This window comes from Montipora capricornis, chromosome 3 (assembly GCF_036669925.1).
Source record: "Montipora capricornis isolate CH-2021 chromosome 3, ASM3666992v2, whole genome shotgun sequence".
In the NCBI taxonomy this organism is placed as follows: Eukaryota; Metazoa; Cnidaria; class Anthozoa; order Scleractinia; family Acroporidae; genus Montipora; species Montipora capricornis.
In genome coordinates, this window is record NC_090885.1 from 1753445 (window position 1) to 1769741 (window position 16297).

General features: G+C 40.4%; 2 protein-coding genes across 7 annotated transcripts in view; both read left to right on the forward strand.

Moving 5' to 3' along the window:
* The first annotated feature begins 4298 nt into the window (after nt 1–4298).
* LOC138039707 (pancreatic secretory granule membrane major glycoprotein GP2-like) lies at nt 4299–5027 on the forward strand. The gene is made up of 2 exons (XM_068885553.1): nt 4299–4380; nt 4630–5027. The coding sequence occupies exons 1-2, from the start codon at nt 4299–4301 to the stop codon at nt 5025–5027; spliced, it is 480 nt and encodes a 159-aa protein (XP_068741654.1).
* Nucleotides 5028–6868: 1841 nt separating this feature from the next.
* LOC138041870 (threonine-rich protein-like) overlaps nt 6869–16297 on the forward strand; it is a 162084-nt gene continuing 152655 nt past the window's right edge. For 4 of the 6 annotated variants that reach the window (XM_068887548.1, XM_068887550.1, XM_068887553.1 and 1 more), the window contains exon 1: nt 6869–7261. In XM_068887548.1, coding sequence (XP_068743649.1) covers nt 6985–7261 — 277 coding nt within the window. In that variant the 5' untranslated portion in view covers nt 6869–6984. Of the gene's footprint in view, nt 7262–9822; nt 9871–10056; nt 10117–10344; nt 10393–11159; nt 11217–11502; nt 11698–11752; nt 13386–16297 lie in introns of those variants that run through there. The other 2 variants (XM_068887552.1, XM_068887551.1) reach the window with 2 other exon arrangements.

The window sequence follows — 16297 nt, forward strand, 5'->3', positions numbered from 1 at the left end:
CTCTGCATAACGACGACGTGAAATCACCAAATTTGAGGTTTTGACGACAACGTAAGCATGCAACGGAGAATCTTTCATTCTCTGTTTTCACTCTGAAATCGCTCGTACCAATTTATTTTTAGGATACTTCGCCCATATTGTAGGACGTGAACAAAACTGAATAATCGCGAAAGACTTAAGATAGAGCCAAATTATACTTTGAATTGACGTTTTCCTCAACCGTCGTCGTCGTAGATCTTAAAGTCCCTAACATCGTTGTTCCAGACCGTGACTTGATAGTGGGCACGTAGTACAGCTTCACGTAGAGCACCTTGGGTTAGTGGCAGTCTTTCTGATTGGGCCTGCTTCGTACGAAATGACTGCCATCGGAGATCTTTCACTGTGGAAAGCGACGTCTTTGGCACATAACGTTCGCATACAAACTTCTCAATAGCCTTCATGGTTTCATCAGATGGTGTTGGAGCTGTCCCCAGCTTTGCCATCTGTCCGACAACATCTTTATCGACATTTAGAAATGCCTTCCAACACAAAGGTTTTGTATGACCTGAGAAAAATCCGGTTTTATCTGCTCCACTGAGTGCATGGAACGCCGGCAGAGCGGCTGTCCTTGCTTCCGATCCCCGAGAGCCTGAACTATTGGTTGTAGCTTAATTGCTCTGCGGTTGCGCCCTTTTCCTGTTACGAAAGACACATTAGCACAGAGGTCTGGATACCGTCCTAAAGCAAGAACAAGAACACCAGTGTCAGGGGAGTGGAGTTGGATCTCCATTGCACCATCCGATGTAGCGTCAGCAGCGTGAAGGATGATCTTTATGTCGGCTTCTTCTTGATTGCTTTGTAGGTTTCGGACATCTTTGTATGTCGCCTTGCATTCACTGCCATGTGCGACAACAAATTGCCTTTCAACCTGTCGACTAAAATGCGTAATTGGTCTGCGAGGTAGGTGGTTAGCTTCATCTTCGTCTTAGTGTGTGACAGAAGCTTCTTCATAGGAACTCTTGAAATTTTGGTTGAATACAATGCTATACAATACATACTTAATTGCCCACTCCCGATAGAAGCTTTTCAGGGCCAATGAAACAATCAACGAAACGACAGAACACAAAAACAACAACAACTGTTAAGAATCCGGCCGGCGCCCAACTGGTCGGAGGCCAACCAAGGTGGCTGGCTATTTACAAGTGCGGCCGAGAAGTTGAACGAGGGTCTACCAGGAACAAAATTCAACGAGTGGTCAGAACGAGTCTTGAACTCAGGAACTCCAGATCTTAAGGCAAGCGTCCTAGCCGCTGGGCCCCACTGCCTCCTCGAATCTGTGGAATCTGTTATCCTATAGTAGACAGCGTCCTGACCTCTTTGCCTCTTTTCTCTTGTGGCTTCTTTTAACGACATTGATACGTCATATCTATCGAAATTCAGGCGAACCTCGTCCCTCTTGCCATACTCTTGTTCAATTGTGGCAACAAAATGCTCGGCTAGCTGGGCGCAGTTCTTGACCCAGTCTGGTTTGTCTAGGGACTGTAGCTCTGTCATACCATCAATGATGATGACTTTCAAATGGGATCAAACGGTATCTGTCGTGGTGCTATCAATTCCTCTCTGGTCAGGCGATCGTGATGGGAGCGTCTCCAGTATGGCCACAAGCGCACTTTTTGAAGAGCAATGCAGCATGGAGCCGTCTGATGCGAACATCGACCTGGGTACAAGCGCGAATACATACAGTCCTATAGTCTCCTTGATGTCGATATTATGGCGGCTCTGACATGCCATCATCATTCTGGCAAAAACGGACCGGTCCTCTCAATCAGCTTCTCCTTTGAGCAAACTTTCACCTTCTTTGCATTGGTCATCCAGGTACAAAGCTTTCTTTTCTTCATTGTAGACCAAGGGTTGGCCCTCTCTGACTGAATGCGATCTTTGATAAAGGTATCAAATAGTGTTTGTCCTATGACACTCTGATTGCACATATCTTCCTTGATGTTATGTGGAATTACAACTTTGGTTACAAGATTAAAAAGATCAGAGCTTTCATCTTCAAAAGGGTTGGTAAAGGTCTCAATAGTCTCCATCAAGACTTTGATATTCTTATCTTCTCGAGATACTACAGCTGGAGTGTGGTTGTGATGTCGTGTTTTGATCTGGGAAGCTACACCTGCCATATCCTTTGCTTGCCCTGCAAGATTTGCCATTTGGGGAGCGATGAGAAAAAACTTGGTCCGTGCAACTTGGTTAAACGTGATTCCTACCAGGCCTCCACTAACTTTCATCGACCGATTGACGTGATCGAGTCCATGGTCTGAACCAAGCGCACAGAATGGTGTGGTGGAGTTCTTGTTGACCACCCAGTCTCCTGATAGGAACGCAGCATAAACGTCGGGATTGGTTGGTAAGGAATTCATTTTAGCTAGATACAGAGGTATCATACGGGCATAATTCTGTCGATCGTGTGCGAAGAAGTACTTGGTGAAGACCTGGAAAGCTTGAAGGTGCAGAATCCAGTCACCTGTGCGTACTGCTCGGATAAACTGCAGCATCTCCATAACCATGCGCTATACTATCTACTCACATTAAACAACGGGTTCTTTTCTTGCGTTGCATCAAACTTGGCCATGTTCTCTAACAGGCAAATTTGCTCAACAGCCTCCACTAACTTTGCGTTTACGTCCTTCACATCAACAGTTGTTGCTTGGGTGCACGCCTCAGCAACTTCGTTTGAGAGATCTGCAATGACCTTTAAATCAGCTTGAGAACTCTGTAGGAATGTCTTCTGGTATAGCGCAAATAACGCTTCCAGCGTAACAATATGTGCTACTTCACCTCTCTTGACATGATTCCCATCAAGTATCTGTTTCACTGTCGCTGGGCCATAAATTGCAGCTTCAATCCAGCACATGTCAAGACCGCCGTCCTCGATGAATGCTCCAGTGGTGCGCAATTGTGCCATAACAATGTGCAGTTCCCCTGGTTCTGATTATAAGATTTTGAAGGTCATTTCCTGCCATCTGAAGCTTTTTCGCTGGCTGATACAAGCCCATATCTAAAGAGCTGACGATTTTTCTACCTGGCCCAACAACGCTAGCTGTAATAGTTTGCGCTTGCATTAAGATTGTCAGTAGGGTCAGCCATTCATGAATTGGCGCAGCTAACAGTGGCGGTGTTCCGACTTTCGTCATTCCCATGGGGTTGCTAATGAGAGAGTTGTATGATGACCACACGGGATTCCCGTTCTTTGACAACACTCTAGCGTATTTGCTTGAAAATGTTTATTTCTCTCTTGACTTTCTTCTGCTGATACTTCATCGCTAAGTTCTCTCTGACGGGCAAAATTACGAGCCAAGAGCCATGAGAAGTCTTGTAAACTGACAGTAAAACTTTCAAATCGGAAGCTCATTGGCATTGAACAGTCCGAATATTTGACTTGAAGGATTTGGGCATGGACTGGGGCATTGCAATAGGGTTGTGATTGTTTCTGGAACGTCCTTTACGGAACGACTCTGATCTTTGGTGTTAACAATCCTTTAAATAAGCAAAATTAACAATTATCCTATTCAGACGGGCGCAATATCAACTACAAGTGTAATAGTTGTAGTAGCAGTCTTGTATTTTACATGCTATTGTAGCTTTACAGTTGATAATTTGCCTCTAACCGCGTATTGCATGCTTCACATTGGCGTCAAGACAACTGTGGCTGAAGAAACTAACGTCATGACTACTTGCCTCAATTTCTGCTTGTCATCTTGTGGGTCCTTCCTCTGGTAAATTGCCATAGCAGCCCCTTGGAGAGTACGCTGCCCATCATATATGTCCTCTGCAAAATGAACATTATTTATCGCAAAAAATACGTGTCGTCCCTTGAAAATGTCAGGTGGAAGGTACACACCTCCATTTTGTTCCATTCGTTCAAGAATTGTAGCCTCTATCTGAGCTTCCACTCTCAACACTCTGTTGTATTCGACTGACATACCAAATCCGTGAAGCATGTTTTCTACCTCTTTGCTTCGGGTAAGCTGATGAACAGCCAGTCCAACAGCTAACTGTTGCGGCATCTCCCTCGACAGTACAGGCCTAGCGTTTCAGACTTTTTGTTAGTAATCTGCCTCTCTGTAAGAAACAACTATATTGCTGTTTGGCACAAACTCACAGCACGCTTCTTCACGTCTTCTGTCTTCTCCTTACGCAACCTCTCAGTTTTGACACCTTGGATGAGACACATGCTGAACCGCTAGAGTTCCTCTGGTACTACATCATCATCGACGTCTTCAAGTGTCGTAGAAAATTTCCATCACTTGGATTGAGGAATGGCTTTCCTTAGAGTTTTGGCGGCATCAAACAATACTTGCTCAATGAGAAAGGTTTTACTTGCTGTGGAGAACAGAGCGGGTAAATTTCAACCAACGAAGTCTGTTATTAACTGTCTAAGTATCAACTGGTATTTCGTTCGAAGTATGGTTAGCTATCGTTAAGGGTTGGGGTTTCATTCATTATTGATAACTGGGATAACCTTTGCTCGGCGAAATGCGTTTGGCGACTTCATAAAAGCTTTTGTTTAACTTGATAACAAGTTCCCTTTCCCTGTCCCATTCAGGACAATAATCCTCACACTGCTACCTGTTTTAATACTTGTTTTAGAATGTTCCAACTACAGATTTCTAAACGAGTCCAACCGAGCAATGACCTATGTTAACAGCAGCATTGGCAATCTGTGCGATACAGCGGTGTCTGGTTGGTATCGATTTAGCGGAGAGGCTGGGACTCAAATGGCAGATTCTTGTCCAAAGATACATCACTGCAGTACAGACTCACCAGGCTGGCTCAGTGGCACGCATCCTACAGTGGCTGAGGGTATTGTTCAACGAAAAGTCTGTTTTTTGCAGCATTTGAGTGGGACTGACTGTTGCTACTTTTCAAAGGACATCAGTGTTCGCAACTGTGGAGCGTTTTATGTTTACCGCCTTGATCCACCCAGGTGTTACTCACGTTACTGCGGCAACGGACTGCCACAAGCGCCAGGTCAGAACGTATTTTAATTTTTTTTAATTTCTGACTTTTCCTTTGCTCCTTTGCTCTTCTTTTGCTTGCCAAGATTCAAATACTTTTTGCCAAAAAACAGTTATGTCCATCCTTTGAAATGCGGGTCTCGGTTAAAAGTTTAAGATTTTTGATACAGCAATAATCATACATTAATAAGAAATCAATTGATGTTTTAATCCTTCGCTTTCCCCAGGCTCCCCAGTCTAGTTCAAATTCATTTAAATCGAAATTGGCCTCTTCTTAACCTTGGGTTATATTAGATACTTCTTTGACTGCACAGATCTATAACTATAACATTTTATAAAATAACTCAGAGAGTACGCATGCCCGTCCGTAAAGATGATTGTCACGTCTCGTTCTCTGCTTTTCCCGGCACAATTATAAAACAATTCAAGCTTCCGTAAAGTGATCTTAACAAGCTAATACTTCACTCCAACAAAAAAATAACATTAAATCACACAAAATAACCGTCCAGTCACGTCAGTCTAACGTTAACGTATTTTCAATGAATGTGTTTGTCTCCGAAACAAATAAGTTTTAGAATCGCCTATTTTTGTTTTCAAATTTCGCGGGCACCGCCAACTTGAATACTTGTGACGTGTTACGGTTTCCCTATTGTTATTAGACAAAATCTCTTTGTGTCAGAGCAAAAGAACCATCACAATTACTCAAAATGACGGCGCCCACGAAATTTGAAAGTGAAAATAAACGATTTTAAAATTAGTTTTCTTAATATAAACACTTTTTTAAAAGCAAATTTCGAAGAAATTTGTTTGTAAACATAATTTCCTTCAGTTTAAACTTATTCTGCAGTAAGAGTGACGGTTCCCTTCAAGGTAGGGTAGGATATCTCTTTCCTCCAGAGACCAAGGAGAAGAAGCAGAAACACAAAAAATCAGAAGAAAAACAGCGATTTGGAACTCTTGATGATCTCGAGCTAGGCGAACTCGTCGTGGGTTCTCAAAAGCAAAGTCCCCAAAATATGCAACTTTCAAGTTAAATAACCCCCCAAGTTCTTTCATCGTAAAATCCTAAATTTCGTAAGCAGTTCTTATAAGTTTCACCGGAGTTTTGATGTTTTTTCCTGGAGATGGAGATTTGAGCTTCAAAGCTGAATCCCTCGCATGATACGAAGCTCACTCTGGAGCTTGTCCAAAGTTGAAAACTTTGGTAACGCGAAATTTCATTGGCTAGTGGAAAATCCTATTGTCAATATAATGTTTTGAAAATATGTATTTTAAACAGGAGATAAATTCACTCAATACTAAAAATATTGTCTGAAAAAGAAGTTATTCTATGACTTTTTTTCCTTTTTGCATTGCCTGATTTTAACGTAACACTCGAGCGGTTGGTAGAATTCTCGAAAGTTATGCATCGACTTCGTGTTGGGTTTGCATAACTGTCTCGAATTCTCCTAACCCCGTGGGCCCAGTTGTTCGAAAGCCGATTAACTTAACCCAGGTTAACGTATACTTTGGTTTCATTTTTTCAACTTTTGAGTAAAAATTTGTTTGCCTATTTTTGTTTTTCAAGATTGACTTCTTTTAATGTATATTCTTATGCGTTAGCTGTGCAGTTAATGAGAAAAGAAGACCGGGAAAACGCCCACGTTAAATTGCAGTTTAAAATGGAACCCATTTTGGTTAGAACATCGCTCTTTTGCCGACATATCATTACAACTCTCGCTCAGTGTCGTCTTGGATTCTTTTATCTCATTCATCTCCTTTTGCATATCATTCATTTCCTCTAATTTTTGCGAGTGTTGTTACTCGGAGCCTGGAAGCGATGCCTTTTTCTATCAATGAATTTGTTATATCGAATGAAATCTTTTCAGAATGTTCAAACTACAAATCCCTCACGGAAGGCAACCGAGCAACAACGTATCCATATATCCATTTTCGTTGCATCAACGAGTCTGGCTGGGACCGGTTTGACAGAGAGGGTGGAACTCAGATGTCTGATACTTGTGTTGAGATGTATCACTGTGGTGCCGTTTATCCAGGCTGGCTTAGTGGAGGACACCCGTCTGTGAAGGATGGCGCTGTCGTGCGTAGGGTGTGTTTCAATGGATACTACGGATGCTGTCATTTATTCACTTACATCAGTGTTCGCAACTGCGGTGGATTTTACGTTTATAAGCTGACTCCTTTGCATACGTCAAGCAATTGCTACTGTCGTTACTGTGCTAGCAACGGAACTGCACTAGTACTGCCAAAAACTTTGACAACAGGTAAATATTAATTAGTTTGTGGCACACAGTGTTATACACAATCACTGTAATATTTGCAAGTCATCGGAATGGTATGTTCAATTTTGAAAATCTCAAGGTGTTTTGAATTTTTCCCAAAGGCAAAACTTTCAGGGAAAAGTGGACAGAACCTTTGAACGAAAATCAGCTATTACCGAGATCTCCATTGCTGAGGCTAACATGCACTGAAATAAGTCATGTCAAATGTATATTACATAGATAGATAGTGATGAAATACCAGGATTTTCCTTCTTAGAAAAAAATCATGTCTTCACCGCTCGCGGTGAACATATCATTTTTATCTTTCACAATTGAGGATATAGGTGCCATCATAGTAACTAACAGGATTAGCCAAGAAAACGCGAGCTTGCCCTTCATTGTAAGATACATTTGTGCTGTAATATAATTCTTCTCTACTACATTAACATTTTCAGTGTGCAATTTGACATTAGCATGATTTGTTTTTCACAACTTTCATATCTTGTTTCATGTTACACAACATGCGTGTTTTGGTGGTTGGTGACCACTTTTTCACCATTTCGAAATGAATTTTTTAAAATCTGGACATTTCATCAATATCTATATAATAAACAGAATATTACATGGCCACTTGCGGATACAAATTTTATCTTCTCGTGCTGATAGTATCTCTCACGAGTGAGCGCATACTATCAGCACTCCAGGATAAATATAGATTACTTTATGGTTGGTGAGTGCGTGCGATCTTTATTCACGAGTTGTGAAGGATCGCGTAAACGAACGAGTGAGTTTAACGATTCTTCACAACGAGGGAGTAATAAAAATCGTACAAACGAGCCAATCATGCAGTAATTTGTTTATTATATAAGTACAGAAATCATAAAGTTATCGAAGTAAGTGTTAATCGAGAGGCTATCAAATCACCGATCGTGATTTGATAGCCCTAAAACAAATAGTAAAATATTTTTGAAATAAAAGAAATCTTTACCTTCCATACCTCGCTTAAGCACTTTTAAAACATTTGAAAATCTTCTGAAGTATTTTGTGAAGAAAACTAAGTAATAAAAGATCAAAAACTTTGAAAACTATACACTAGTCGGCCGTCATGTTTACAAATCTTACAGTCTGTGCACAGGCCACCCGCGCCAAAGTTCAACATATTATTAAGGACGGTGCCTACTAATTCAAAGGTATTTTTGCGCAGTTTACTGAATATGCGGGGAAAGCAGATCTGAACAAGTGTTATCGAAATCCAAAATTAAAATTCAAGGTAACCACGCATTTTTCGAAGATAATCAATCAAGAATATTTGTCAAAAGCTTTAAAATACAAAGCAGTGTATGGCTTTGTTTTCCAAATTGAAGCTAATATAATAATATCTGACCTGTTAATCGCCCTTCTCGCAATCGGAGACAGAATTACCAAGAGCGCAGCTAAACGAGGTCGGACCGAAGGAGCTGTGCTGCCGGCCAGGCTCTCGGCCCCTGAACACGACCCATGTATGACCCCCGAGCACAGCACCACAGCCTGATGGAATAGGCTGCGAGTCGATTTTGAGGAGGGCGGAAAACCGGAGTACCCGGAGAAAAACCCTCGGAGTCAGATTGAGATCGACTGAAACTCAGTCCACATACTACCCAAGGCCAGAGTTTAACCGGGGTCACAGAGTTGAGAGGCAGAGTTGATGTCCACTAAATCACCCTGACTCTCCCAGCTAAATTATCTCTGAAGAATGCGTCGTTACCCCCAATTTTCTTTTTGGATACGATAACGAGATCACTTGCTAAGTTTTGCTTTCTCCGCGTAGTTTTGAACCGCGCAAAAATATCCCTGTATTAATAAGCACCACCCATAGGAAATCCGAGTATCTCGATAAGCACAGAACGTGTGCGCAATAACAATAGTAGGCACCGTCTTTAACCAATCAAAAGGCTGATACGACCATTTTTCACCAGCGAAAACCACAGGCTCGCGCTCATGGAATAATTTGTTATTAATTTTGGGTTGACATACTAAATTTCAGCCTGCAATTTGCCGTTTGCTTTTCTTTGCTCTCCTCTTAAAGTAGGGAGTTAAAGCAATGAAAAAGTCTGCGGCAACGAAAACTTTGCTTCACTATATAACTTTGCGCTATCTCAATTGTATGGCCATTATTCCATTTCGTTCACGTCGTGCGATACAGGCCCACTAACTAGATTGGCACGAACGGGTTCAAGGTGAATATAGAATATGTAACATGGTTATCCTTACTGGCCCTTTTTTATGCTGGAGTCACATTATGCGCCCATCAATTTACATTTGGTTTGTGTAAAGACGTATATGAGTCTAATAACCCGTGTTGGACGACCGATAATTGAAGCTCTCTTAGGGGTTACTTTGAGTCATAGAGCAAGACGCACTTTTCGAAGATAGTTCTCTAAAAGGACTCAATAGTGATTATATTATGACCTACTATTAATTTCTTCCTTTCACCCTGGTAACCGTTATCATTTAATTCCATTCGCAAACAGCTCAAACGACAACAATTTAATTTCAAACTTATTTTGTTTGAAATTTTGTAACAGAGATTTCAAGGTCATCTACTGCGCAGGCAACAACAAAGTCCCCAACAAGTAAGTGCACTCAATCGGTTGCTTATTCTTTGCCTTTAAAGCCAAAACGTAAAGGTAGAAATGGGGAAGCCAATGATCAGCTTGTGTTCGGCAATGGTTAAGCTTCCGAAGCTCGGTCACTATTCTGAATTCCCTTAATAAACAGCTCAACTGACAACAATTAATTCAAATTTATTTTGTTTGCAGTTTTCGTTACAGAGTTTTCAGCGTCAAGTACTTCAGTGACAACAACAGAGCCCCTCACAAGTAAGGCCACTCAGTTGGTTGCTGTTAATGTCACTTGTTGTTCTTTGTTTTCCTTTGATCTCTTCAGCAAAAACCTACTGAAAGAAATGTGAAAGCCAATAACTGGCTGGTGTTGAAAAATGGTATAGCTTCCGGTGCGAGGTCGCAATGCCTTATTCCTTTCCTAAACAGCTTAACCGCCGATAATTTAATTTCAAATTCATTTTACTTCTTTTTTTTTTGTCGCAGAGCTTTCATTGTCAAGTACTGTGCAGACAGCAACCGAGCCGCTAACAAGTAAGTACACTCAATCGGTTATTTTCAATGATCTTATATGGAAGAAATGTGGAAGCCAATGATTGGTTCGTCTTAGACAATGGTATAGCTTCCGCGGCGAGGTGGCTATGTTGCATGTAAAATCCGGTCTCAGGTTGAATCCGTTTTTACCCAGATTAAATCAGTGATCCGCATTTTACCTAGGTTAAATATGCACTCAAATGAACTGAAGAAACACTTTTCCGAACCTAAATTAAGCCTAAAGAAAAATTAGTGTTTTTTTATGATATATGGCTATCAATTATGACTCATTATAGAGCAATAAATAATGAAAGGCACTGTGTTAGGTGGAGTATGTCCATCGTTGTAGTGTGGTGGTGAACGCACAGGACCAAAGATCTGGAGGGTCCGACATCGAATAACGGTAAATGCATGGTACGGTCCCTTACTATATGTTGCAATGTGCAGGCTGAATGGATAAGTGTATGAATACAGAAACCGATAAGATGGTAACAAACATTAAAAAGATGTGTTGAGATGCGTTAGATAGAGCTGGAGGAAAGGTGTAGGTGTTTCCAAATCCCTTTTTTGACGATAAGTATAGCTGATTAAACTAATTAGAGAGCATAATCGTATTCATCCTTGGTAAAATGAGGATCACCAATATAACCTAGGTAAAAATGGATTCTCAACCTGAGACCAGATTTGACCTACAACAGATATTTTGTATTCCCCTTCGTAAACAGCTCAACCGTTAACAGTTTAATTTCAAATTTCTTTGGTTGTAGATTTTGTTTCAGAGCTTTTAACGTCCTCTGCTGCGCAGACAACAGGAACCCCAACAAGTAAGTACACTCAGTCAGTCGGTTCAGTATTGTTGATGATGTTTGAAGTGCGTCTTTTAGACGAAAATTAGGAGTGATCCTCGGACTTACCTGGACAACTTAAGAAATTCAGGCGGTTTCAATGGGATTCGAACTCATGACCTATCGGTAGAAATGTGGGAACCAGTAATCGGCTTGTTTGGGACAATGTTATAGCTTCCGAAGCGAGCTCATATTCTTTACTCCCTTCATAACAGCTCAACCGACAGCAATTTAACTTCAAATTTGTTCTGTTTGAATTTTGAAGCTTTTTTAGCAGAGATAACGTCAACTACAGCGCAGACAACAACAAGGACCCCACCTAGTAAGTATAGTACGCTCAATCGGTTTTTTAAATGGTGTTTTTTGCTTCTACGATTGTCTTTATAGCCAACACCCAGCGGAACAAATGTCGGAGCCAATAACCGTCGTATAACTTCCGGTGCGAGTTCGGTATCGTTAATATATTCCCACTCAAATTTGATTTCAAATTTACTTTGTCTGAATTTTTGTTGCAGGGCTTTCAACTTCATCTACTGCACAGACAACAACTGAGCCCCCAACAAGTAATTGCACTTAATCCGTGATACTTAATGATATTTTTGTTTGTCTGTTTGTTTGTTTGCTTTCTGGTTTCTAGTTTTTTCGTTAGAGCCCGGTGACCGAACGATTTGTGTCGGACGTACCGTGGTATAGCTTGAGCATGTCGTACTTACACAAACGACTCGCACGATGAAGATACTTGTTATATCTTTGAGCAAAATCTAATCGTACTCAAAGAAAATCATTAAAGTTAAGATTTCTGTCGAAAATCCGACGAAATCTCGACTTCATTTTGTCACCTCTAAGGCTTGACTTGAAAGTTCCAATTCCTCTGAATTCAAGTCTTATTAGGCACGTAAAAGTTGTGAATCAAACTTTTACGAGCTGCCACTTTTTACAAGCGTGTTGAATTCGACTTGTCGTGGCACAAAGGAGTCATTTTCAACACGAAAGGACTTTTAAACAGCATAAAAGTTCAAGAACCAAGACTGCCCTACTGATGAGAACTAGTTACTGGATGCATGCATGTGATGTTCACAAAGAACTACAAAATGCATTATGTGATTGAGTCTCTCTTGTTAATTTTCAAATGCCGGTTGAATTTAAGCTTGATGAAATGTTGAATTCAACTCGCCAAAAGTTACAGGTTTAAATGGCGAAAATCTGTAAAATTCCAGTGTGCTGTAAATTAATTGTTGTTCAGCTTGATGAGTTATTTACAAGAATTAATTGAGATTTGTTTCCATTAATTACTTTCTATATTCTAAGTTGACTTTTGTGTAGCAGTTTGATCCTATTCGTGTCGTTCCTATTCAGTGTCATCTTCCATCATACTTCTTTGTGAAAAAGTGGAACAGTCGTTTTGTTAGCCAGCGATTTAGTCATCGGAAGGGCAGTAATGAGATCTCGCACTCCCTCGCGATACTCGCCTCGCCCGTTTTGCGTTCTCCTCTTACCAGTCTAGACTTTCACGTTTGTTCGAGAGCCACGCCCTCAGTTCCACCGCAACGCTCGTTCATAAACGTTCGCAGTTGACATCCCCTCCCTTGGCTTTTACATGTTTAAGTCCTGATTTGTTTTTTTCTTATTTACAGGGAGTTTGCCGACTGAAGAATGCTTTGCAGCAACTCATTTTTTTCTCTAAAGTAGATACATAATTTGATGACAGCACCCTAATTAGTTATCATTGGGAATTTCACGATTGCCATAAAATCAGATCCATGTTCATATTTGGAAATAGACGATGGTCCTGTCTTTTCGTTGTAGATAAGTTTTTCTTGGTTCTATATACGCGTAGACAATTGTAAGCACAGAAGCGGGAAGAAATTCAGAATGAGCATGTTATTTCAGTTGTGTTGTCTTTTAATTTAGAAATTAAGAATCGCTTTTTAACAAATATCTTTACTGAAAGTCTCAACGGCCTTTCTTAAAATTTCGGAGTATTAATCACTGAGTCTATGTTCTCCTCATTGTTTCTGTCCTTGACTTCAACTAACGTTTCTTTTCTTTTCCTTTCTTTTCTAGATCGGCTTTTGTTTTTTTTTTTTTTTTGTTTCTATTTTTAGCCTTTTGCTCTTAGGGAAGTCCCACGAATATAGAGTGAGAGAATGCTGGGTAAGATATGCTAGAAGAATGTTCGGTTTTTAGGAATCAGGCGCGCTTAAGATCAGCAATTTCGCGCAAAGGATTAACGCCAAGTATCGATATGATGCTAGCAAGGGATAAAATGAAGTGTTTTCATCACAAGATTTCTCCGGCCAGCGTTGACAAGTTGTCAAAGATTTGTGTACTGTGTCTTCCCGTGATCTCACCAGTGAAACGCGATAATTTTATCTTACTTGGTTAATATTTATCAAGTTCACATACTGAAATAACTCGAGAATACTGCATCAAAGTAGTGGATAAAAAAAATCAGCTACCCAGAAGGGTTATAAAAAATACCACGATAAAAAACTCGTCAAACAGTTGGATCGATTGCCTCGGTCTCGATCTGCTAAATCCAGTTTGAACTTCACTTTTCGCAGCTTGTGCAGGACAGAAGAACTGCAGGCATTGAAGAAGTTAAATAAAAAATTTAGAGCTCAATGAGAAGTAAACATTAAGTAGTACATATAAATACCTGTTTTTCAGTGCCAATGAAACATTCAGAGCTAGAAAATGCAGCTGGTACTCAAGCCTCCCTTTGAGACCTTGCCAACTCCGGATGAAGAACACCTCCCTAACCGTTGGTGACATGATTCAAGGTAGCGCATTTTATGGCTTTGTAAGCAAGGACTGCAGGGTAATAAAACAGAAGTAGTGGATCCTGGTGAAGGATCTTATCAGCAGTCATAAATATTATTTAAAACCAAAAAGAGCAAGGCTGTGATAACGGTGAAGGAGTATATTCCATAAAGGCAATATTCGAAGGGCTTGCACCGCGTTACAATATGAATGGTGATATGGCGTATAATATGATACAATATGTGGTATTTATTTTATATATGATACTTATTTTAAGATATTTCACGCCAGGCAATATTTATATTTCCTCTGGTGTCCCCCAGGGCACAAACCTTGGTTCCTGGCTATTTATCCTTGTGATTTAAGGACGTTCGCACTAATTGTTTGTGCGCAACGTTACTGCACAGGTAACGCGACTGTAATATGTCACGCATTACTTCGAGCATTAGTGAAGTTCAGGTTTTAAAACCTTTGCAAAAACCGTGGACGATAAATCTTGCACAGCGTTGGATCAGAGAAGATCGTGATCAGTCAAAATTGATTAAAAATATTTATGAAAGTCAAGTAGACTACTACACGACTGATATTCGCGAGGTTTTATCAGTCGTGCACTAGTCTACTTGACTTTCATACAAATTTTTCAAGCATCAGTTAAAATACCATGGCGACAAAAACGCCGAGGAAAAAATTCCAGGCGGGCAAAAGAATGGCACATTTATTTCCGAATCATCATGAAACTTCAAAGAGAAGTGAGCGAGAGGATGGAAAAGCTCTGGAAAAGGTAGCTGATCTAGTAGACTAGTGGCTGAAAGTTTGGAAAACTCGAGGGCGAACCGTTGCGTAAATTTAATGGGGCTGTTTCTTTTTAATGTTTTTATTACCCTACGAACGTAAGTTCAAAGTGAATGCATGTTTTTAAAGTTCTTTTCCTTTACTTTCGTGAAAATTGAGCAGTATTTTTTTCGTCCTCGTCCACTTGAATAGTGCGGACTTGCGAGGAAACAATCAGCGATTGAATTTCACAAAAAAATACACTCCAGAGGATGAGCATGACGGCAATGGAGAGATATTATACAAAACACCAACCAAATGAAGATGACCCCTGCTTAAAACTTCGTTGCTACGCTCGAGAAAGGTTTTTTTTTTTCGGTAAAAACCTTTCATCTCTTCAACGATCGATCCTCTCTTGGGTTCCAGTCCTTGCCCGACAGGTCACGCAAAAGCGTGACAAACGAACTTTTCCAAGAGCTTTGCAAAATCACATCGATTTTACTCGTTCAGATCATCGGTGGGGTGATCATCGATCATCGATCATCGATCACCCCTATTTTTTAAATCATGAATCACTTACTTTACTTACTATCTACAAAATATGATGAAATGAAAGAAATGTCACCGTAGGAAGTTATCTTTTTTTAACATTTTCTTTCCTCGTGCCATCGAATTCCGTTAGTGGTTGCAACGGATAGAGCTTACGAAAACGCTTGTCGAGGATGAACTCTTCTGTTTACCACATCCCTAGCGGCATATAATTTATTATCTAAAAATGTCACTCCTAAAAACCTATACACGGAAACTTTCACTCCAACAGTTTATTTTTATGATTTTCGATGGATGAGCAGATGAGCCTACATCTCGCTATTATGACCGATTTCTCGAAATTAAGGCATTTTTCCACTGCCATTTTCTCCGAAACAAAGTCGGTGACCCCCATTTTTTTTTTTTCATTTTTGGAGTAAGTACTTTATGACCTAACTCTAGGCGAGAAATGAAGAAAATCTCACCGTAGGAAGATTTTGGCGCGAACGTCCTTAATACCTCATGGCGCAAGCCTATGGAAATATGTAGACGATACAACTGTGTCTGAAGTTGTAGAGAAAGGTCAAATCAGTTTCGCCCAACAATTAGTGAACTCAGTTGAGGACTGGGCTATTAAGGACAGGTTCCAACTGAACGAAAAATGTAAAGAGTTACAAATAACCTTCGCAAAACATCCTGATGATCTGCCTCCTTTACTAGTTAACGGTCAGGCCCTTAAAGTTGTAGATAACGCTAAGTTACTCGGCTTAACTATCAGCAGAGATCTTACTTGGAACGAGCATATGTCAACAGTAGTTAAAAAGGCTGCTAAACGCCTTCATTTTCTAAAGCAGCTAAAACGTGTCCCTAAGGCAGAGCTAGTAAGTTTTTGTATCACATGTTTAAAGTGGTACTATGACGAAAATCGCATCTTTCCTATCTAAGCCATTTTGAAACAAAAACAAGTAGTCTGCGTGAGAAGAAAAATGCTGTTTACT